Below are 24,058 nucleotides of genomic sequence, written 5' to 3' on the forward strand. Positions count from 1 at the left end.
GCGGCCTCAGTCTTTCCCTCCTCACCATCTGCTCGGCAAAGGGAAAGCTACAAAGGCATGCTTTCCTACAGCTTCACTGTACTCAGGTAAATGTGAAACTCAACTCATACGTTAAAACAAACGCTATGTGATGGAACACACGCAAAATTAATAATAAAAGCCTTTGAGGTTTCCAAGAAAGGTCTTTAGCACACCAGCACCCTAAGACACTGGTCACATAGGTGTGTTCTGGCCCCAGGCCCATCGGGCTCTGCCAGCTGGCCTGCCCATGCTCTGGCAGAGACCCTGCTTGGACAATGGCAGTCTCCCAGGCATCTGCTTACCAGCCTCTCCATCTCCTGCTCCCGGAGCCTCTCTTGGCGCTGGCGCCGGTGGTACTCCAGGAGGTCGTCCTCGTTGTCACTGATCTCAGTGATACTATTTTTCCGCTCCCGGGTGACAGGCACCCGCAAGTCTCCACTGGAGAGCTTTCTCTGGGCACGGGGGCTCTGCCGAGGTGAAGCTCCAGGGAGAGAGCCCAGACTATAGGCTGGACTCAGCCTGCCGCTAAAGCTGCCCTTGAGGGGTGCCAGGGACTCCCCCAGTGTGGGCGAGGGGCTCCGTGTCCTGCGGCCCCGTGCCCCCAGAGTCAGGGAGAAGTCCTCCGGCAAAGCCCCGTGGGCTGCCCAGCGCCGGGGCCGTGGACTCTCGGCCACTTCTCTGCTTAGCTTGGCATCTGGGGTGGTCCTGGCAGGGAGTGGGGAGAGGGCTCGTCGAGACAGAGAGGGGCTCAAAGGGGGGAGTTCTCGCATGCTGTCCAGACCCCGTCGGCCCAGGCGGGGGCTCTCAGGGGGCTGCAACGTGCGGGCAGCTGACCCATCTGAAAATGTCCGGCCCACCAGTTGGCGAGAGGGACTGGTCGTCAGCCCACACTCGGTGCCGCTGCTTTGAGATTCCCGGAAGGGGCTAGGAGGGCGGTCTTGGAGTGAGCTAACCTTGTTGCGAGGAGCAGGGACTGGAGGCTGGAATTTGGGGCTGCCAGGAATGCTGGCAGGCTGGCTGCGGGCACCAGAAACTGGGTATTCACTCAGGCTGATGGCTACCACAGGCAGCTGCCCGCCCAGCCGGGGGCTCTCAGTGGCTCTTCGGGCCTCTGCCAAGACGGTGGCTGCAGGACTGTCAGTCAGTAGACCCCGGAGACCAGGGCTAGGAGGCCGCTCGTGACCCCCTTTCCTGCCTAGCCGGGGGCTTTCAGAGGAGCGGGCACCACTTGGGCGGGATTGTGGGGGCTGTAGAGCCAGATGGTAACTGGAGGAACGGGCAGGCACGAGCGGGGGCACAGAAGGTCCTGGCTCCTGCCCACTGGGTGAGTGGCTGGCACAGCTCCCACTGCTGGCTGGCGAAGAGAGCGGAGAGAAGGCTGGAGAGGTATTCTCATAGCTGGAGCCTACAGACATGGCCCCTGGGCTGGTTGGGGGTGACAGCAGGTAGCGTCCACCATTAGCCATGGGTGACAGTGGAGAGGTTGCTGCAGGCTTCTTGCCAGCTGCTCCCGGCTCCTCTAGCACCAGGGAATCCATGATTTCCTGTAGGTCCTTCTCAATAGAGCTCACCAGAGAGCTGTGGCTGGCACAGGCCGAGGGTCCCCGGGTGGCAGGCTGTGGGGTGTGGTTGCCATTCACCAGGCTTTCTGATTCTGCTGGCAGAAAACACAAGAGGTCCTGGGTGCTGACCTTCAAATGTTCTTTTGTTGTTGTTGTTTTTCCAGTCAGGTACCAGAACTTAGTTCCTCCTATTCATTGCCTCCACGGCGGGCACTCTACCACTTGAGCCATGCCTCCAGACCTGCCCTCAGTTTCCTCTTCTGTAAAGAAAACATTGGAGGGGCTGGGAGTTTGGCCTAGTGGTTGAGTGCTTGCCTAGCATGCACGAAGACCCGGGCTCGATTCCTCGGTACCACATACATAGAAAAAAAAGCCAGAAGTGGTGCTGAGGCTCAAGTGGTAGAGCTCTAGCCTTGAGAAAGTCCAAGGACAGTGCTCAGGCCCTGAGCTCAAGCCCAGGACTGGCAAAAAAAAAAAAAAAAAAAAACATTGGCGACCTTGATTTTCACAATTTCCTTTATCTAAAGAAAAAAAAAAGGCAGAATGGGCCGGGTACTGGTAGCTCACACCTGCAGTCCTAGCTACTCAGGAGGCTGACAGCTGAGCTGAAGAGCTCAGGGACAATGCCCAGGCCCGGAGTTCAAGCCACATGATTGACAGAAAAAATAGGCAAGACGAGCATTCTGCAAAGCATTCTGACAAGCCAACGTGGTGGCTCTCACCCATAATCCTAGCTACTCAGGAGGCTGAGATCTGAGGATCAAGGTTCAAAGACAGCCGAGGCACAAAAGGACCTGAGACTTTTACCTCCAATTAACCTCTAGAAAATGGGAAGTGGAGCTTGGCTCAAAGGTAGGATGGTAGCCTTGAACTGAAGAGCTCAGGGACAGTGGCCAGGCCAAGTTCAAGCCCCATGACCCATTAAAAAAAAGGAGATGACAAAAACTTTCAGTCTCTTAGAGTAACAGGACATTATAGCTAACAGGACATTACAATAGCCAAGGCCCAAGGGAAACAAAGCCTCTAGGGCTGGGAGGGGGTGTACTGCACCCTTAGGTCAATCACAGATGTGAGGGACTGCTGCCAAAGACTGGTTCCTGGAAGCCAGGCTGGGCAGCTAGGAGGTGCAACCTCTGAGCCTTCAATTATCCCCATTAAGCCAGCAAGAGCCTGCCTTTGCCTGGGCCCAGCCCTTGACAACCAACCAGGAGTCTGGAGTCCTTGGAAGTGCTGACTGTATAGTTCAGGCAGTAGAATGGCATCCTGAGGGTGAGCAGGAAGAAATGAGCTAGGAGGCAGTGAACGGGAAATCTAGGCTTTTGACCCTCCAGGGGACCAGAAGACAACTGGGAGTAGAGGAGGACAGAGGAGAAAGCCTTTGCCAGACTGAGCTTGGATCCAAAATGATGTAGACCGTGTTGGACCCAGGGGGGTTGCCATGGATACCAGTAACCAGATACACACTGACGACAACCACCCCACCAGCTCTACCTGAGCTAGGTGACCATCTGATCCATCATCACTCTGGCACCTGAATGTCAGGAGTCTGACAGGTAGACCTGTTGCTGACCTCCTGATCTGCACCCCCCACACTGCTGGCTAACGGGGGTGAGGGGGCAATGCTGATGCTTACAACCATCACCAGTTCTCCTTAGGAGATCAGTAATTCACACACAAACTGCAGCTGATCCTCTGAGTCACTGGTGACACGGCCTGGCCTGGCCTGGCCTGAGGGTTGGGCAGGGCCTCAGAACACAGCGCCATGTGGGGCCCACCAGAGCTCACCCGGGCTTCCACATAATGCTCAGATCACCTTCATGAGTAGTGACACAGAGGGCCAGGGTCCCAGACACGGAGTGGCACCTTCCAAGAAGCACATTCAGGCTGGCAGAACCCTCTAGCCCTCGAGGGACAGAGTTCCCCAGTTTTAGCCAACAGCACTGCCTTGGATTTCTTCCAGTGGCCCCACTGTCTCTCGTCTTCTCTATAAGCCCATGACAGGTGGCAGCAAGCCCAGACCTTGGGTACTGCCCACCTTCCCAGAGTGGCTGGAGTGAGCAAAGGCAATTGTTCAACCCAGCCCCCTGTCCCAACTGGATACTTACCAGAGCCAGGGTTGTAGGGGGGCCCGGGGGGCCCGGGGGGCCCAGGGGGCCGACTCCCTGCTGGAATCATGCTCTTCATCCACTTGGCTTCAGCTGGGTGATTGAAGCGGAGGAAAGTGGACTGACCCAGGCATAACATGCAGCCTGCAGAGAAAGCAACTGCTCTGAAGGGGAAGGTGGGGCAGGAGCTTCCCCCAGCCACAGGACTCACCCCACAGCCTTACCCCATGGGTACTTGGTGTACACAGTGCACACCTGACCCCTAAGACGGGGGTCCAGAGCACAGGACAGAGTGGCCCTGGCAGGCCAGTATCTACTTTCTTGGGGAGGAGAGGGGTTGCACTCAAGGGCTTGACTTTTTAAGGTAGTGCTCTACCACCTGAGTCACAGCCCCACTCCAGCCCTGTTTTTGCTTTAGTTATTTTGCAACTAGGGTCTCAAGATTTTGCATGGGGCTGGCCTCAACCTCTATCTTCCTATCTTTGCCTCTCTCATAGCCAGGATTATAGTTTTATCCTACCATGCCCTGGTCTAACTCTGTTTTGTTTTGGAGACAGGGTCTTACTATGTTACCAGGCTGGCCTCAAACTCTCAATTCTCCTGCCTCTGCCTCATGACTCTTAGATTATAGGCATACATCATCATACCTAACTCTTCTTACTAGCTGTGAGAGCTTCTGATGAAGTCACTTAATTTACTCTACGAGCCTACTTTTCTTATCAGAAAAATGGGACAATACCACTGATCTCGAGGTCATTGAGACTGTGTACATAAAAGTACTCCATAAGTGGAGAATCTTTGGAGAATATGAACATTTATGTCACCCAATTCCAACCTGGACTTGTGATCCATCTAATCACCCTGAGGAAGAAGGGTTAGCTTGAGAGGCAGCAACTTCTGGACACACACACACACACACACACATCTCTGAAATACTGGGACAAGGGAAAACCAGGACCAGCAGAAGACCTAGTGCATCGCAGAGTTCACTGACTCCTTCCTGCGTGGCCTCAGGGGAGCCACCATCCCTTTGCCTAAGGAGTCACCACTCGGCAGGGCAGCCCTTGAATGCTCCCTGCTCCCTGCTCTCAGGCTGAGACCACTGGGCCCTGCTTCAGCCAAGCACATTCCCAGGCGGTAGACACAAGTCCAGTCCTGCCCAGGGAGAGTGAGTGCATGGAAGGGGCGGGTGTGTGGGAGCCAGAAAATGTAGCCAGGGGCTCAGAAGTGTGTATGGCAGCAGGAGTGCCCACAGGCGCCTAAGCCCGGCTGGCAGAATTCCACCTCCTGGCCACACCAGGTGCGGAAGATGCAGTGCTGGGAGAAGTCAGAGCCCTAGAGCTCTCTACCACCCACCCTTCCAGTCTGCCCACATACCTGGCCCCAGCCTCCTGTCTACCCAATCTGGTGCCACTTGGCACCCCAAACTCCATGCCAGTCTGGGTTAAGGCTGGCAGGGAAGTCTACATTCCTGGACACTGAGACAGTACAGCTCAGTGAGTGGCAAGGGCAAAGGGCATCCCAGGCCACGTGGGTACTTTGGGAAGACCCCCTTCCTGAGAAGCTCAGGGGCCCATCTCTGGGACCCTGGGCACTACTGTGAGGTGGGGGTAGGAAGCAAACTAACAGGCTGAGAAGGCTTTGCAGAAAACCATACACAACAAAGCCACCCACTTCTCTGACACACCCACAGGCCCTCCCAGGCTGGCAGCACCAACAGTTGTAAAGCTGATGGGTAGGAGAGGGCAAACCTTCCCTGCCAAGCCACCAACTAAGAGAAGCTGATCCCATAGTAATCATAACTGCAATGATAATAGTCGACCATGCCATCCACCTAATTACAACCACAGCTGTTTCAGAAAAAGCCAGGCCGCCCTCACCCCCCCCCAGCCATTTAACAAGCCAATTAATGACGAGTTGGAAGGGTCTAGACAGACCCATTCAACCCTGGCTGATGTGGGGTGAGGGGCAGCGGCCGACCCCCGGGCGAGGGCTGGGTGGGGGAGGTCAGAAGTCTGGGTAGGCTCACCCCGAGAGGCTGTGGGCACGTCGGGACCCTGCGCCCGGCCGAGCGCCCAGGTCCCCGTCGACCCTCCCGGCCGGGGGCGTGGCCAGCCGCCCGGGCGCTATAAATAGTGGTGCCGCGGCAGGCGGGAGCTGTATTAATAGAGTGGCTGGAGGGCGGCCGGACAGACAGCAGCCCAGCTCCGGCCCGAATTAACTTTCTATTTCTACCCAGGGGCCCCAGGCATGGCCCCAACTCCGGCACCTGCTGACCCCAGGGACCGGCACGTTTGGGGGGAAGGCGGTGAGAAGCCCCCCTCGGCCTGCGCTCTCCAGAACTCCAGGACACAGACAGCCAGAGTCCTGGTTGTGTCCCCCGGCCCAGGGCAGCGCAGGGCGCGGCTGGGTGCAGAAGGGAAAGCCCGGACCCCGTGCCGTGGGACCCGGGGGAAGCACCCGACGCGAGCCACCCACAGACCCACGCGCAGACCCCCGCACGGCGGCGGCAGTCCCGGCCCCGGGGGCCGCGCCGAGGGAAGGCTGGCCGGAGGGAGGCTGGATGGGGGGCGGAAGGCAGGACGCGCTCGGCCCCTCCCGCCGGGGACCCCCGGGCAAACCCCGAGCGGCCGCCCTCCACCCGCGGGGCAGGCGGGTCCCCAGGAGCGGACTGCGGGCCGTGGGGAGGGCCAGATCTGCCCCAGGCCCAGACCCCCGCTCGGAAATGCCCAGGCCCCCCACGAGGGCCGAGGCCCCCCCCGCCCCTCCCCGCGCTCACCCTCCCCGCCCCAGCCTCGCGCCCGGCGGGCGGCCCGGGGCTGCGGCTGGCCGGGCTGGGGACTCACCGCGGCACGCGGACCTCCGGATCGCGCGCCCCCGCTAGCCGGGGTCCCCCACAGGTCCCCCCAGGTCCCCGGCCCGCCCGGGGCCTCGGACAGGGCGGGCCGACCTCCGGCTCCGGGCCCGGAGCGAGCAGCCTGGCAGCCGCCAGCCGCCAATGCCCGGGGAGGGGCGGGCCGGGCACCGGCGGCGGGGGAAGGGAGCCCGGGAGGGAGGGACAAAGGCGAGGAGGAGGGGAAGAGGAAGTGATGGAGCCGGGGAGGGCGAGCGGGCCGGGGCGGGCCGGGGGCGGGGCGGCGGGGGGATGCGCGGCCGCCGGGGTCCCGTCCCGCCCGCGCGGGGCGGGGAGGCGATGGGGCCTCGGTCCCCGGGACACAGCGCCACCCGCGAGGCGCGCGGCCAGTGCAAGGGCCGGAGGGCGCGCGGCGACCCCTGAGCCCCTCGAGGGTGGCCGCAGCCTCGGGCCACAGCGTGGGGAGAATGGCCTCGCGGACCGGCGGGGACGCTCCTGGCTCCGCGTCTGAGACTGGGTGGACAGGAGGCCCGTGCGCGCCCCTCCTCCGCTCCCATCCCCGGTTACGGGGTTCGCCTCCTCAGCCTGCCCCGTGACAAGGTCAGCCTGGGCTGGGAGCTCGGGCCAAGGCGACGGATGCTGTGTCCAGTGCAGACGCTCTGAGCTGGCTCCATCCTGAATCCATCCCCTCCCACTGACCCAGGCTGGACGCTGGCCCCCTCCCCCCCCTCCAGCCGCACCTGCCCCACCCAAGGCCCCTTGCTAGAAGACACCCTTCCAGATGGTTGCCAGGGGCCTCCAGCTCTCCCAGTCAGGCTGAGGTTCTGATCCAGATTCGTACCGAACCCCCAGTCGGGGTTCCAGGGACCAAAGCCTTATGGGACACTCATGTCCTGCGCAGCTGCACACATAGCTGGACCCAGCCACCAAGGCTTCTTCAGTGGACACAGCCTGAGCCACATGAACACCATTGTTCACACACTCTGTCTCTCACATTACCGGCACATGCGCAGGCCACAGCCTCTTAGTTACACATGCATCCAGGCACAGCCTTCCACTCAGCCTGGGGGTGGGGGGAAGCCAGCCTCCTGGTCCAGGCTGGTGACTCACACTTGTAATCCTAGCTACTCAGGGAGCTGAGATCTGAAAATCTCAGTTTGAATCCAGCCCAGGCAGAAAAATTCATGAGACTCTTGTCTCCAATTAACCACCTACAAGCTGGAAGTGGAGCTGTGGCTCAAAGTGATAGAACACACAGCTTTAAATGAAAAGGACAAAGGAGAATAAGTAAGACGCCCTTGAGTTCAAGCCCCAGTATGGGCACAAAAAATAAAAATAAATATTCATTAATCCATGAAAAGTCACCTCCTAAAGAGAAATAAAGAGAGAGAGATTCCAGCAGTGCCCTACCCATTGCCTTACTACATACATTTTCATTCAATCCACTGCTGAAGGAAAACGGAAGAACCAAATAAGGCCAAATGTAAAACGAGGGGAGGCTTTAAAAATCAAAACAGTCCTCAGGAAGAGTGATTCATCAGGGTGGAAACTGTGATGGCCAGCTGGGCAGACCCAGGCAGAGAGAGATACCAGGAAGTGGGAATGATGGAGCCTTCATTCCCTCACTACTTCCTTTGAGCTTTTTTGTGTGTGTGTGAGTCATGGGGCTTGAACTCTAGGCCTGGGCGCTGTCCCTGAGCTCTTCAGCTCAAAGCTACCATCCTACCCATGAAGTCACAGCCCTACTTCCAGCTTTCTAGGGATTAATTGGAGATAAGGGTCTCCCAGTCTTCTGTGCCCAAGCTGAACTTGAACAGAGATCTACAGATCTCAGCCTCCTGAGTAGCTAGGATTACTACCTCTCTCTGCTTCCTTAGAGCTTTTATCAGTCAAGATCTTTACCAGTTACAACAGAAAGCTTGCAGGCTTCCCTCCCCGCATTGTACAGAAGGGATAAATGATTACTGGCTGGCAGAAGACGCCTGATGTCCTGTGTCCCAGAGAGAGGCAGCTTACACAACTTCCTCACAACACTCTGCCTACCTCTACACCAACGCCCTGCCTACCAGTAAGGGGCTTCGGAAGCAATGGCCCTCAGATAAGAGCTGGTAGCACATGGCAGGAGTGGATGGGGACCTACTGTCTAGACACCTGGTCCCTAAGCTGTGTGGCTTTCTAGGACCTCCTCTACTTATTTCCCTCCCACGTCTTTCATGTGGTTTGGCATTGTGGTCCAGGGCAGAGCAGCTTAGACCCCAGATTGAGACACTACCCCATTTTTTGGTCCTATTCCCAGTTCCTCTCCTGGCTCTGTAGAGAAGAGGGCAGCAAGGGATGTGCCAGGAAGCCCTGGTACAGGGGTGGCTCAAGGTCTCCCATACTCTGTGCTCTGATGTTCACAGCTCCAGGCCAAAGGTTGGCATCTGCTTTCTGCCAGCCTTCCCCCTCCCTGGCATGGGCATTTTCCTGCTAGAAGAGCCTGTCACTGCCATCTCTGCTTGTCATGAAGTGCATCTCTCCAAGTTGCCAACAGCTGGGCACAGTGCCCAGAATGATGCTTCTGGGCCAGCCAGAGCAGGCTCCTGTAGTTCCCCAGATAGCCCTCTTTATTTCTGATTTTACAAAGAAGAGGGTCCCCTCAGGAAGAACAGATAAGGGAGTAAGAAAAATGTTTCCTTCCCGCCCTCTGTGCTGGGGATCAAATCCAGGGCCTTCTGCACACGGGGTGAAGAGCACCCTACCACTGAGCTACACCCCAACCCTAAGTGGTCTTTTGTACACATGCCACAGGTAGGCACATAGCCAGTGCGCTCTTGTCTACACACTGCAGTACACACAGAGACATTCTGGTGCCATCAGGCCTGGGGTCACCAGCAGCAGCCATTTGAACATGATGATCCATAAACACCAGACAGTAATAAGCAGAGAGATACACAAGCCCAAAGTCACAAAAACATCCGGAGATACATAAACACACTCCAGTGCACAGAGATAGCTCACGTACCCCCGAGCCACCCAGTTTCCAAGGAAACGCACTCCCAAGAATGTCCGGAGTGAGGCCAGGCAGGGCCGGGCTCAGTGCCTTGCTCCACAGATGAGACAAGGAAACCCTCAGCACCAGGAGCCCAGGAGGGGGAGGGCTCGGGAGGAGAACACCCATTCCTTTGTGCCTCCGCCCACCCCTCCACAGGCTGCCAAGCTCTGGAGACAAGCGAGCCCAAACAAGAAGGCTGGGATAGGATGGGGGGCAGAGGGAGTTTAGGGTCAGAAGAGAGTGGGAGGGTACATATTTGGCAGGGTGGGATTCTGGCTGGGGAAGGGCGGGAGGTTACTGGGACCACAGGAAATGCTTAAGAATTTCATGGTGGCCTCAGGCCCTCCCTCTTCCCAGGGAGCTAAATGATGGGAAGATGGGACAAGAGAGCTATAAATGTCACTGGCTCCTGCACGATGCACACAGCCCACAGAGCAAGAGTGCCTCTACCCATGAAAGTCAGGGAGTAAAGGCTGGACCACCTCTAAACTTTGCCAGCCTCTTTGCTACCCTATGTCTTACCTGCGTGCACCAGAACCCAGAAGTAAACATTCGCTCTGAGACTATCAGAAAACACGTGGCATCGTAGCCAAAGCCTCAGCTGATGGGGGCTTTGCCTTTAATCAGAGACCCTGAAATCTCACAGAAGGCAAGGTTTGCCTACTACTGTCAATTGACTTGCCTCTCTCAAGCTGGTTATCCATGTCCCATCTCCACCCTCAGGCCCAGAGGAAAGAATAAGACTTGGTTAGTTCCTAGGCCGGTTGTGAAGAAATGGCATTGAAAGACTCAAAGGAGCCAGGCACTGGTGGCTTAAGACCTGTAATCCTAGCTACTCAGAAAGCTGAGATCCAAGAATCATGGTTCAAATCCAACTTGGGCAGGAAAAGTCTGTAAAAATCTTATCTCCACTAAACTACCAAAAAAGCCACCTCCAGCCCCATCATATTGGCTCTCCCCTTTCCCTCACGGAATGATGGGTTCACTATATGAACTGATGTCTGGACCCTGTATCCAGGGACACACACCTGGTCTGTCATAGCACCACCTGACTTACCCTTTACCTGCCTGATATCCATAGTAATTATGGGCTCTTTCACAACAAGGCCTCCCTTCATGACAAGATGGTCTGGGGCTTTAGGAAACAGAATGGCAGCCATGTTCGTGACTCCAAAGCTACTGTGCACAGTTTTGCAACAGAAGCAATGTGTTCTCCAGTCTTGCCACCACGGAGAGCTCTCATCCTCTCCAGCATTTGCAAAAACCTCCCTGGGGTATTCTGGGACACCACCAATCCCGGTCATCTATGGTTCTACCAGCTCTTTCCCAACAAAGGCCACACCACACCTATATCCTCTGCCTGCAGGAATCAGACCCACTTCTTCCCTTGAGGTGTGGGGAGGCAGGGTGAGGACCGCAGAGAGAAGAAACACAGATGGGAGATAAGCTGGGAGCTGGAGATTTTTGAGATGAGCTTGCTTATATCCAGAAGCACCTGAGTGTGACCACTTAGAAGGTTACCATGACAACCACCACAGTAGGCTTCCCCAGAACCCAACATGCCCAGCTTTGAAACAGTGATCCCCCATTCTGAGTGGGGAGGGGGCGACGTGTAGGACCTTACCCTGACTGAGTCGGGTAGGGTGCCGGACCGGAAGCCCATCAATAGTGCACGCATTGCCACAAGGGTGGAAGGTGAGGGTCCCCCGCACGTTCTCAATGTAACAGTGCTCTGGAGCCAGGCCTGGGCCCTGCAGCGAGATATCCCGGGCTGCCGAACCAATCACTGTCCGCCCTAGAGACAAGAGGCAAACTGAGTCAAAAGGGTCGTCCGGGCTGAGAAGAAACTACAGCGTGAGGACCACAGAGGAAATCAACGTCCATCTCTGACTCTGGGAGGACTCTCTGCTCACCACTGGCCACCTCTCTTGGGCTCCCCTGGCCTGGTGTGGACTAAAACAGAAGCTCTTCTCAAATAGAGAAAACTACCCCAGACTGAGAGAGTCAGGGTAGAGGCCACAGGAAGCAGACACACTGAAGGAGAAGAGGGGGACTTCAGCCCTCCAGCAGTCTCCAAGTTACCTTTCCTTAGGTTCTTTGTCCCGTCGTCCCCACCCCACCATTCTCCCCTCTTTTCTTTAAATCAATCGCTTCCTTTTCTCTACTGCCACCAGTAATCCATCCCTCCCCTCTCTAACTCCCTCTCCCTCTAGTGAAGCTTCTCTCCTCCATTGCTCCCTGGCAGAGCCCCCTGGGACTGGTATTTGGAGAATGTGGGGAATGCAGCATCACCCAGGCAACAGGTGCAGCCAGGACATAGCGGGAGGGCAGAAGCCATGCCAGGGTCTCCTGTTGAGAGATCACGCTCCCATTCGCACTTCTCCCTTCTCGGTGGCCAGTCCGGTCACCCATGCCATGTATTATCCTCCAGTTGGGGCCCCTCTCTCCTTGGCCACACAGGTTGCTAGAAGCAAGGTGCTCTCCTGTTTAGCTCAGCATCCCCTCACCCCTCCTGGTTTCTAAACTGATCTTTAATCCCAGTCATGGAGCCAGATTAAATGCTAGAGAAGACAGGCGGTCAGGGAGGCCGAGACATGCAAGCAATGCTGAAGAACCTCCCTGCCCCCCATGCCATGTTTGTTCCAAGAGGCTTGCCTTGGGAGACAGGAATGCACATGACGTTGAGGGGGGTGGCATGCTTGTCCTGCTTACCTTCCTCCAGTGGCAGGAGGGTGATGGCTGTGCTGAGTCTCCCACTGCCCAAGCTCACCAGATGGGGTTTGTCCGTCTGCACTTTCAGCCCTTTGCCCGTCTCAATCAGATCCAAGGGTCCTTTCTGCAGGTGGCAGGGACGGAGGAGGAGGGGATGAGCATCGCTGGAGACTGGACCAGCGCCTTACCAACCCAGTCCCGGTCACATCAGCACTCTCTCAGCCCTGGCTCCTCTCCAAAGGGTACTGAGGACGCTGGAAGGCTTAGCACAAAAATCTTAGCCAGAACATTATTCCACTAAAATGTAATTAGATCTGAATCTAGGCCACTAACTCGTCCCACTGGATTTATCTCAAGTCTTGGCTCAACTGCCCCTTTTGTCTAATAAACAAGGAGAGAGGAGAGGTGGTAGACGCTTTAGGCACAGAGGAGGGGTGCATACAGGCATGGAGGAGCAGGTGCATACAGGAAGGTCAGTCCAGCTCCTTGCAATGCGGGGACCTCTATGACACTATGGGACCTTGATAAACTAACTGTAAGAGAATGGGAGCTGAGCACCAGTGCCTCGGGCCTATAACCTTAGCTACTCAGAGGCTGAGATCTGAGGATCATGGTTTGAAGCTAGTCCCAGCAGGAAAGTTCATGGACCGTACTCTCCAGTTAATCACTAAAAAGCTGTAAGAGAAGCTGTGGCTCAAGTGATAGAGCTCCAGCCTTGAGCACAAGCGCTCAGAGACAGTGCCTAGGCCCTGAGTTCAAGTGCCAGGACTGGCACAAAATTAAAACAAAAGAGGTGGAAGCATGGATTCAGGATAGTGATGTTGGCCAAGACAGTCTGTAGACCACTTTCTGACGTTCAAAGGAGTTCCTGGCTGAATCAACAAGCTTGGTTCAAATTAAGACTCATCCAGTCATCGGCTTGATGCTAGCAAAGGGAAAGGAGGAGCTGGCCCCTCAGAGAGAAGCACTGAATCCACCCTCACCAACACCTCACCCCACCGCCCCACCACCACTCACCTGCACCACAGTCTGGGTCTTGCAGCCAGGGCTTCCCTGGCTTCTGCTCAGGGTGTCCATGGTCCTAGGTCTCCAGAGCTCCTGGGGACACAATGGAAAGCAGGTGTGGTGGGGAAAGCAGGTAGAAGAAGGACAGAAGTGGGCAGAAGAGGGACAGTGCCAGGTCTCAGGACACGAGCAGCAGCAGCCACTATCATTCCCAGCATGCTCCAACCAAAGGAAAAGTAGAGCGGGGGGGGGGGGGGGCACCCCGTCTCAGCACAGCAACCACACCATACCGTCCCTGGCACTTGTCAGGGAGGGCTGTACGAACAGCCTAGCCTTTCTTCTGTGCTTTTCTGCTCTATGCTAGCCACAATCTCAGATTTCAGTTGAAGACCCTCTTCAGTCATCTTGCTGGAGTCTCAGTCACGGTGAGGGAAACTGATTTTCATAGAGGGAACAAACTCCAGTCAAGCCCATCTAAGAACACAGGTAGCCCCTTAGGGGTTAGCCAGAGCTAAATAAGAGCTTCTCCCAGTCTAGCCTTCTCTTCTCCCTTTGTCTCTTTTCCCAGGGGCCTTAGCAGGATGCCTTCTTAAAGGAGACATGGAGGAAAAATCAGCCCTTCCTGCTTTCTCTGTGTAGCTCAGCTCCTATCTAGAAGTTATCCCAACACAATTAGCAAAACAGTCTGGTATTGGTGGCTCAGGCCTTTAGTCCTAGCTACTTAGGAGGCTGAGACTGAGGATCATGGTTCAAAGCCAGCCTGGGCAGTTAAGTCGGTGAGACTTTTATCTCCAATGAACTACCAGAAAACCCAACATGGAGTTGTGGCTCAGGTAGTGGAGGGTTAGTTTAGAGCAAACAAGCTCAGGGACAGTGCCCAGGCCCTGACTTCAAGCCCTATGACTGAGAGTAAAAACAAACAGCAACAAAAAGTCCACAAAACAAGCTGAGAGCTGTGGCTCACACCTGTAATCCTAGCTACTCAAGAGTCTGAGATCTGAGGATCAAGGTTCAAAGCCAGCCCAGAGACTGTCCAGTCTCCGGAGCCACCAGGAGGCTCTTATCTCCAATTAACAATGAGAAAATGGGAAGTGGGGCTGAGGCTCAGGGAGCAGGGTGGTAGCCTTGAGCTGAAGAGCTCAGTGACAGCGCCCAGGCCCAGAGTTCAAGCCTCACGGCCCACCCACAAAAAAAAAAAAAAAAAAAAAAACAAAACCAAAAAACCAACAAAACAATCTCAGTAGGGACTCCTAGGAATATAGGATTCATGAGTTCTCCCCTGGCTTGATGCTGGAGGAAACTTAAGCCCCTAGAACTAGGAGTAAGATAGATCCAGTCACACTCGGGCCCTCTCCCACCCCCACCTACCACTCTAACTCATTCCTCTTTCCCAGGCCCATTGTTTTTATGGAGCCTGAGAAATGTAAGGAAAGAACTTTGTGCTCTCCCTGGCCTTTGTGGAGGTGAGAACTCCCTGCTGCCTGCTGGAATGTTACTGGAGCTGCTGAGGGTTAAGGAGGTAAATCCAGGAAAGCAGGCTTCTCTCCACTTTCTCTTCCAGCTGTCTACCGAGTGACTTGCAAAGGAAGTTGTGGTAGGAACCAGCATTCCAAGAAGTATCTGACCCTGGCTGTGGATCCCAAAGGCCTCAGCCCTGGAATTACTAAATTTACCCTCCCTGCTTCCACCCTTCCGGCCTGGACTGGCTACATCATCTCTGTCACCATTTCCATCCAAGCTGGAGGAAGAGAAGCCAGAATAATGCTTGGGACCCACCCCAAGACTTCTCGGGAAGAGAAAGGGCAAAGGCCATTAACCCATATGAAATCCCAAGGTGGCTTGGCACCTCCCCAGGAACCCTGTCCAGAGAAAAGATACTCCAGAGAGAGCAGTCACCAGTGGTTCACACCTGAAATCCTAGCTACTCAGGAGGTTGACATCTGAGGATGAAACTTTGAAGCCAGCTTAGTGCCCAACCCTCCTGCCTCAAAAACATGCCCCCCCACTCCCTGCCTCAAATTGAGAGAAAGAAAAAAAAAAAGTCCAGGGAGAATTGTTGTGTTTTTCCCTTAAGACTCCGAGAAACCCCTGAGGAGACCTCTTTTTTTTTTTTTTTTTTTTTTTTTTTTTTTTGCCAGTCCTGTGGTTTGGGCTCAGAGCCTGAGCACTGTCCCTGCGTTTTCTCAAGCCTAGAGCTCTACCACCTGAGCCACAGCACCATTTCTGGCCTTTTTCTGTATATGTGGTACAGAGGAATTGAACCCAGGTCATCATGAACGCTAGGCAAGCACTCTACCACTAGACTATGCTCCCAGCCCTGAGGCCACCTTTTCTAAAGGTGAAGTGACAAGAGGGTGGGTTGGGATTGGGGAGTTTATATAAAAAGAGTGAGAAAATGGCCAGGAGTTTGGCCTAGTGGTTAAAGTGCTTGCCTAGCATGCATGAAGACCCGGGTTCGATTCCTCGGTACCACATACATAGAAAAAAGCCGGAAGTGGTGCTGAGGCTCAAGTGGTAGAGCTCTAGCCTTGAGAAAGTCCAAGGACAGTGCTCAGGCCCTGAGCTCAAGCCCAGGACTGCCAAAAAAAAAAAAAAGAGTGAGAAAGAAAAAAATCATAATAATGGTAAAGGAAAAATAGCTTCTTCTAGTAGAAAATGCTTGGGATATGGCAGCCTTAAATTCTATTTATTAGCTGTAATTATTATTTATTAGCTGTCATGTTTTGAACATGTTATTTAATTTTTCTCATTGTCAAGTCTATCGCCTATAAAACTATAATAATAATAACAACAACAATAATACTTTTAATTGGCTGACTCAATATTTGCTTGAGTCCAGGGGTGGAATGGGGACAACTTTAGGCATAAGATTCTGGAATTAAATCGTGGCGCTGGATGTACTGTTCTGTATCATTGCACACTTAGATTAGGTGGATTTGATGGTCCATAAAGCTGTTCATAATGTAAAGATCCAGGCAGTCTACTACACGTCCTGTTATGAAGTGCAAAGCACTATTAAAATGCTGGATGAATCGAAGGGAGGTACTTCTTTCTGTCTGGGGCTCAGTTTCTTCCCCTGCCACCCTCGATGTCGGTCGTTTATTTACACCAAAGCACTTCAAGTGGAGATCAAGACCTTAAGATAAGGTTGAGCACCCAGGATAAGGGTGACTGGAGGAGAGGGTGGAGGAGTGTAAGGAGATTGAAAGGAGCGGGAGCGATAAGGAGAAGATAAGAGAAGATGCAGGAGGGGGAGGTGTGAGTCTGTGGCCCCAGCTCAGAAACCTAATCCCCAGAAAGCAAAATGACACCCGGCCACCCTGCACCAGCGCCACCCGCTCGGCGCAGGGCCGAGCTGCGACCCCGGGGCGCTGCCCCGCGGTGCCCCCGACGCGCTGGTCAGCCTGCCTCCGGGGCGGTCATCCACCTCCCGGGACTGCAATTACCGCCCGCCCGGGCCTCCGCGGCCGTTCTGGGAACCCGGCCCCGCCCCGCTGCCCAAGAGTCCGCCGCGGGGCGGCCGGCAGGGCCCCCGTGCGCCCCCGGAGGGCCCCCGAGCGCCCCGGCCGCGCTCCCGCGCTCGTGCGCGCGGCGAGGCGGACACCTGTCTCCAGCCCCTCCGCCCAGCGGGGCGCTCAGAGCACCTGAAAAGCGGCGAAGGGCCGTGGGCCCGACTCCCCCGCGGGGCCGCTCGCCTCGGGTCCCCCCAGCCCTCACCTGGGACCCGGGGGGCCAGCCGAGGCCTCGTCCCGGGCGTCGCATGTCGGCGTCTGGGGGTCCGCGGGGCCGAGCTGGGATCCTCGGCGCCCACTGCTGCCCCGGCTTTCCCTGCGCACATCCGCCCTCCAGGAAAAGCCGGAGGAAGGAGTCAGCACGGGAAGGAAACTGAGGCCGGGAGCCCAGCGGGCCGGACGCCCGGGCAGGGCGGGGCCGGGGTGTCCCGGAGCCCCGGGCACAGGGAACTTAAGGCGACAAGCGAGGCAGAGAGCAAAAGGGACCTGGGGGGGGGGGCTGAAAGCGGGGACAAGAGCGAGGGCGGGAGGGCGCGAGGCGAGACCGAGGACGGGGTCCTCGAGTGGAGAGGGGGCCAGGCCAGCAGGCCTCCCAGGCCAGCAGGGAGGAGGCCCCGCAGAGGGAGACAGAGCCCACCCGGGCCAAGAGAGGGAGCGGGGCCAGGTGGGCAGCCGGGGCCGGGGGACAGAGCGCAGGAGCGGGCGCTGTCGGGATAGGCTGGGGAGGTGCAGGCCCCGTGGGGTTCCGCGCGCGGAGCCCCCGCCCGCCCCTCCCGGCCGCCGGCAGGACAAGGCCGCAGTGTTGGGCCGCCCTGCCGGCGGGACAAGCGGCCTTTCATTGGCGGGGCCGGGGAGAAGGGGCCGCTTGTTTCCGCGGCCGGGGACCGGGCGGCCCCGCGCCCCACCCGGCAGCTGCCGGAAGCGCGTGCGTGCGAGCGGGCCGCGGCGCGGGACTCCGGCTCGGGCGGAGCTGCAGGTGCGCGCGAGGGCGGCGCGGGGAAGGGGGGGGCGCGGGGCCGCGGGACGGGAGCCTCGAGCGGCGGGGAGAGGGGCGCGGGGTCCCGGCGTGTGTATCGGGCGTGACACCGGGGCGCGCTTGCCGAGCCGTCGGATGACTCAGCCCGGGAGCCTCCGGGACCGCTGAGCTAACGGGCCCAGAATGCAGCCCCGCCCCGCCGCTCCGGGTCCCCCGCCGGCCGAGGTCCCGGCCAAGCCCCCGCCCGAGCTGCCGGGGCGGAAGCGTCCCGGGCGCCGGCGGCGGCGGCCACCCGCGCCCCGCGGCCCCGCCCCGTCGCCCACCCGCGCTTCCCCATCCCGGGGAGCCCGATGGGGAACTCCGCGGAGCCCCGGACTCCAGAGCGCGAAGGCGGCGAGCCCTCCCCTCTACCTCTCGCTGCCCCGCGGGTCCGGGGGAGGCCCCGGGACACCCCCAGATGTGCCCGATCCCGCCCGGGCTCCAGCGTTCGGAGTCTGCGCCTCGCCGAGGTGGCCGGCCGGGGACGCGCGCGCGCCGCCCGAGACCCCGCGAGGACCCGGCGGCCGTCGAGGTGAAGGCAGGGCCGCGTCCTTCCCGCCCGGAGGGGACCCGAGGGCCCCCTCTGGCGGCGGGGTCGGCAGCGCCTGGCGGCAGCCCGCCCCTCGCAGGAGACGGGGCCAGAAGCCCCCCGAGCCCCTTCGGCCGGCACCGGAGCTGCTCGTCCTCCCGAGCCTTCCCTGCGCTGTCTCAGCCGGGGCCCGCGGGCGGAGGGGCAGGGCCGCGCTTACCTGGCAGGCGAGCGGGGACGCTGGTCCCTCCGCACGGCCTCGGGCTCGGGAGGACGCCGTGGCTTCCCCGGGGCGCCCGATGGGGAGGAGGAGAGCCGAGCCTGTCCCGCCCCCCTCCCACGAGTCCCCGCCCCTCCCCGCGGCCGGCCAGGGGAGACGCCCTCGCGGGGCTGCAGCCCACGGTCCCCACCCGCCCTCGCCCACCGCGGTGCCTCCCCACCCCGCCTGCACAGCGCCCGCTTTGTTCAACTGCAGCTGGGTCCCCCGCCGCCACCACCGCGCGCACCCGCGCCTGCCCTCCGGGCCACCCCACACCTTAACAGCTCTCTCCCCTCCCCGCACCCTCCCTCGGCCATCCCCACCGTGAGGAGCGGGCCCTGAACCGCATCAGGCTTCGGAGGCTTCCCTAAGGCCAGGTGTAAGAGAAGGCACACCACGAAAGCACAGGAAAGTCCATGGCGTTACCCATCCATCCGTCGTGTCCTACCCCACCACAGACCTGAATTCCACCGGGAGCCTCCTCCAGTCAGACTAGACACGGGCCAGCCTACAGTCTGTGTCTCTGCAGGGTGGAAGTTACTAGAAAAGAACGAGGGGGCATGAAACGTCTAGGCGCCTGGAGAAGTCACCTCCATCCAACCCCCCACCGGGAAATCCAATGCTGACAGTGGATCCTTGCCTTGCAAAGCCAGCGCCTGCCCCAGGAGACTGACGAGGAGGCCCCAGGGAGCTGAACTCAGGTAGAGGAACCTCTAACCTAGAGAGACCGCAGACTCTCACCGAAGGAGAAAGCAGAAGGCCCTGAAGTCTGTCCTAAATTCCAGCTGGAGCGGGTGGAAAAAAATAATTTGTTTTCTTTGGGGCAGGCAAATCCAGTTCTGATCCAGTGATTTGTGCCTTCTCTTCCTAACCCAGAAACAGCAGAGGGCTCAACTGTAGGAATCTAGTCACTCATTGACAGGGCTAGCATTAGCAGCCCCCACCCCACCCGCCACCGACTGAGTCGGTGGGAGCCAAGAAGAAGGGTTCTCTTCTGCTACCTGCTCTAGCTAGAGGTGGGATAATTAGGCTCCATTGTATGCTGTGGGTACAAGAAAGCCCTTGGACTGGGACAGGGTGCAAGTGTGTGTGTGTGTGTGTGTGTGTGTGTGTGTGTGTGTGTGTTCTTTTTTCTCTCCTTTCTATTTGAGGATCATGAAAGTATGTTAACTTCTAGTCAACCTTCACCAGGCAGATCACAACAGTAATTTTCAGGCTATTCTGGTATGCTAAAGGAAAAAAAAAAAAAAAAAAGAAACAAAACTCTTGTGTTCCATATGCCAAGACCTACCATTGGAAAACAGGGGCTCAGATTGGGGTTCCACAGAGTTTTCACTTCACTCTGTCTCACAGTTAAGCCCCCCCCCCACCACCCCCTTCTTCTTTGCTGACTTGGTCAGGAGGAATGTCGGGCAATACTCAAGCCTGCCACAGAGGCCAACCATGCTAGCGGGGGGGGGGGGGGGGGGGGGGGGTTGAAATAGCACCTCAGTTCTCACTGTTCTCCCAACCCCAGACTGTTCCCGCCATGATCAAGGCTCTTTGCCATGTGTTCTGTCTCCTCCTGTGTCATGCCTTTATGTTCCCACAGTTAGAGCACTCAGGGGACTGAAGACCTACTGCCCCCAACCCTCCACCCTCATCCCTCCACATCTGGAGCCCATCAAAAAAACTCTGCCTTCTTACAGTTACGCAAGAGGTCTGCGCAGCTGGGAGCTCAGGAAAGGGGGAGGAAGAGAGAAGGAGGCAGAAAACAGCTTTCCAGGCCTGCTTCAGACTTTCCGAAATGGAAGCAAGGGGAAAGGGGAAAGGCTGGGTGTGGAAGGAGCAGTGGTTTTTCAAGCCCCACTCACTTGGCTTTGAATGTCAGGAGTAGATTTCCATATTCCCCTGGCCTTTGCCTTGTCATATTTCCCAATTTGTCCCTTAAATTGTTCTTCAGGCCCCAGGAAGAGGTGAATGTTGCTCATACACTCCTCCAGAAAGCTATCCCTTTCTGACCCATTTAGTTCCTGAACTGGGCATCGTTAGTATAGGTGTGGCAGTGAAGATGTTAAGAAATTACTCATTTATCCAACTTGGGAAAAACCTCAGCAGCCACAGAGAAGCAGAAGATTTGTTCTTAGCTTTTTTTTTTTTTTTAAGGCATAATCCACTTCTATTGAAATCTAACATATCCGAGCTAAGAAATTTGAGTAGGACAGAAAGACTGACCCTGTCTACCTCTATGGCTGCTCTGATGAAAAGCACAGGTATTCAGGGTTCAGGGCATCGCAGCGTAGAGAGCGTGGTGTTGTTAGTATGAGGCCCTGAAGTCAATCCCCGCACCAAATACTTATTTGGACAAAAGAATGGCAAACAAGACCCATTTCCATTTCCCTCATTGCTTTGGGTCTCTCTTTGTCTTTCTCACTCTATTGAGACTTGAACTTAACCTGGGCAATGTCCCTTAGGTTTCACTCAAGCCACAGCTCCACTTGTAGCTTTTTTGGTAATTGCAGATGAGTCTTTCATACTTTCCTGCCCAGGCTGGCTTCAAACCAGGATCCTCAGTCAGATCTCAGCCTCCTGAGTAGCCAAGATTATAGTCTTGAGCTACTAGCATACAACTCCAGATGGGAACTTTAACCAAAGGCTATTCTATACAAGTCCCGGGTATTTCTCAGATCCTACAACTTTCAATGGAGGGGAAAGTTTTCAGTTAGAGAATAGAGATTTGCAGTTACTGTGAGTAGAGCAACAACAAATCTTTTTTTTGGTCCATCTTGGTGCTTAAACTCAGGGTCTGGCACTGTCCTTGCGCATTTTTGCTCCAGGTTAGCACTCTATCATTTTGATCCACAGCATCACTTCTGGTTTTCTGGTGCACAGGCATGAGCCACTGGTGCCTTTTAATTTCAAAGGAGGTCCTGTCCAGGTGTGTTCTCCTGTAGAACCCAGAGCAGGAAGCACAAGCCCCCTACATCACACAGAATGCTCCATTATTTTGCTATTATTTTCCCATCAAGTCCACTCCATGCCACAGGGGACCCAGTCAAGGCATGTAGCATGCATGATTCTGGCATTCAACCACAGCCAGACAAGCACCACTCGAGCACCATTAAGTTCAGATACTGTTATTTTGTTAAGGAAAAAGAATTTTTACCCTCACCACTAATTTTACCATCCCATTCATCCAATCAGGAACAATCTGCTTTCCAATTTATTGGCATTCGGTGAATTGTCCAAGTTAAATGCTTACCTTGTTTAGGAAAATCAATTCCCAAGGCCTCACTCCCTTTGAAACAGGAGCTGGAACATTTTTTTTGAGGTGGGGTGGGGGTGAGGTAGATGAACAGGGGTAGGTTATGGCCTTCCCGCCCACACACACTCCATCAGGCCTGCTCAAGGCTGTCACGCTACAACTTTGAGCCACTATGCCACTTCTAGTTTTCAGGTGATTACAGATCAGTCTCATGGGGACTTTTCATCCCAGGTAGAGATCTGAGGATTAAAGTCCAATTCAGTCTTCAGATCTCAGCCTTCTAAGTAGCTAGGATTACAGGCAAGAGCCACCAGCTATTGCCTTTGTCTTATTGAGACCAGGCCTCAAATTGGTAATATCCTAGTCTAGCCTTCCCAGTGCAGGGATTACAACTGTGAGCCCTCATACTTGGGCTGAGACATCACCTTTGAGTAATGTCATGAAGTATCATGGAGCCTTCTTCTCCCCTTTAGACTGACAGTAGTAAGAAGTAAACTTGGGACCTGATGTGCACATACCTGAAATCCCAGTATTGGACTACATAGTGCGATTCTGCCTCTCTCCCCCTCCAAAATAAACACGATGCTTCATTTTTGGTTTTTTGCTAGTCTGGGGGCTTGGACACTGTCCTTGAGCTTTCTCAAGGATAATGCTCTACCGCTGGAGCCACTTCTGGCCTTTTCTTTTTTTTGGCAGTCCTGGGCTTGAGCGCAGGGCCTGAGCACTGTCCTTGGACTTTCTCAAGGCTAGAGCTCTACCACTTGAGCCTCAGCACCACTTCCGGCTTTTTTCTATGCATGTGGTACCGAGGAAACGAACCCGGGTCTTCATGCATGCTAGGCAAGCACTTTAACCACTAGGCCAAACTCCCGGCCCACTTCTGGCCTTTTCTGTGTATATGGCATCAAGGAATTGAACCCAGGGCTTCATGTACAGCACTTCATGTAGGCAAGCATTCTATCAGTAGGCCGCACTCCCGGGCCTGATGCTTCATTTTTCTTACACTACACTGTCCCTGATAAAAGTGACAATCCCCTCAAAAGGCATAAACAGAATCAAACTCAAAAAGTACTGTCAGGAGAGTGTAAGAGTATACTCAAATGTATAAAATGCAGGAGGCAGCACACTAAGTGTAAAATAGTGCAATGGAATACTGATAGATTTTCTCTTAGATCCTATTACAGCATCCTGAGCCAGCAAACGGACACCCAAAAGTGAATCAAGAGCCCGGTAAACATCTCATTTTATAATACTCTTTATTTGATTAAAGATTTGCCTTTCTTGTGTACACTGGAATGTTATATTCCCTATATATTTTACAGGGTTACAAAATGTCTCTCATTTTTAAATATTACCCTAAAAGTCATCTCAGAAAAAGTTTTTTTGCGAAATTAAACTTGACTTTAAAAATCATATGGACAAACAAAACTGGATTAAGATTTGTCTACTTAACTACAAGACAGACTTCTTTCTTGTCCCAGTCCCCTTCCTCAGAAACTATCATGTGGAAACCAAGCTAAAGATTCTTCCCTGATGCCATCTGTTATGGGAAAAGGAAAGGCCAGAAATTTCTTTGGCAAGCAATTCCAGCCAGGAGCGCTTGTCAGTGCTCTGCTTCACACAGTCTACTCTACGAGGAGGGCTGGGTGCTAAGAGCACGGAGGCTCCCCACCGTCCTGTGTCTTCCCACTGCCAGGGACCGAGTATCCAGTAACTTGCCACCTCCTAGTGAGTGCAGCTCTGGGCTAAAAACCAAGGCTGGGCTGGCTGTTAAATCTCCACTGAAGAAACAATGGGTGATTTGGAGCTCAGAAACCATTACTACATGATGACTTAAAAGGCCTAGAGACAGGGACAACTCAGGGAAATGCTGGGGTGGCCGGGAGAAAATGGGGTATATGAGTTTTTCCTACACACCAATATAATCAATTGTTTATCGAAAGGCCAACAGTCTGGTGTTGAGGGAGCAGCTGCGATAGTTTAGGGTCAATGGGTGTTGGCACATGACTCATTGAACCCAGAGCCTCCAAAATCATACCCCGATTTCTGCTAGATACAAAGAATGATGGCAGAGAATAGCCAGGAAGAGGGAAGTATGCACAGGAGGAATGTAAGTGGATTACAAAGACCTTACATTTTAGCTCAAATATCCACATGTCGAGAACTGGAAGCTTGGGTAGCCCTAGCAGCGGACATGATTATGTGT

General features: G+C 55.5%; 1 protein-coding gene across 1 annotated transcript in view; it reads right to left on the reverse strand.

The window, feature by feature from the left end:
• Positions 1-17,127, reverse strand: part of Phldb1 (pleckstrin homology like domain family B member 1) — a 39,461-nt gene extending 22,334 nt beyond the window's left edge. The window contains exons 1-6 of the mRNA XM_090319389.1: positions 17,011-17,127; positions 13,306-13,386; positions 12,289-12,412; positions 11,201-11,371; positions 3,689-3,832; positions 324-1,675 (exon numbers count right to left, since the gene is read on the reverse strand). Coding sequence (XP_090175515.1) covers positions 324-1,675; positions 3,689-3,832; positions 11,201-11,371; positions 12,289-12,412; positions 13,306-13,386; positions 17,011-17,055 — 1,917 coding nt within the window. The 5' untranslated portion in view covers positions 17,056-17,127. The remainder of the gene's footprint in view (positions 1-323; positions 1,676-3,688; positions 3,833-11,200; positions 11,372-12,288; positions 12,413-13,305; positions 13,387-17,010) is intronic.
• Between the last annotated feature and the right edge of the window lie 6,931 nt (positions 17,128-24,058).

The sequence above is a fragment of the Megascapheus bottae genome, chromosome 27 (assembly GCF_031878675.1).
Source record: "Megascapheus bottae isolate mThoBot1 chromosome 27, mThoBot2.hap1, whole genome shotgun sequence".
Taxonomy (NCBI): domain Eukaryota; kingdom Metazoa; phylum Chordata; class Mammalia; order Rodentia; family Geomyidae; genus Megascapheus; species Megascapheus bottae.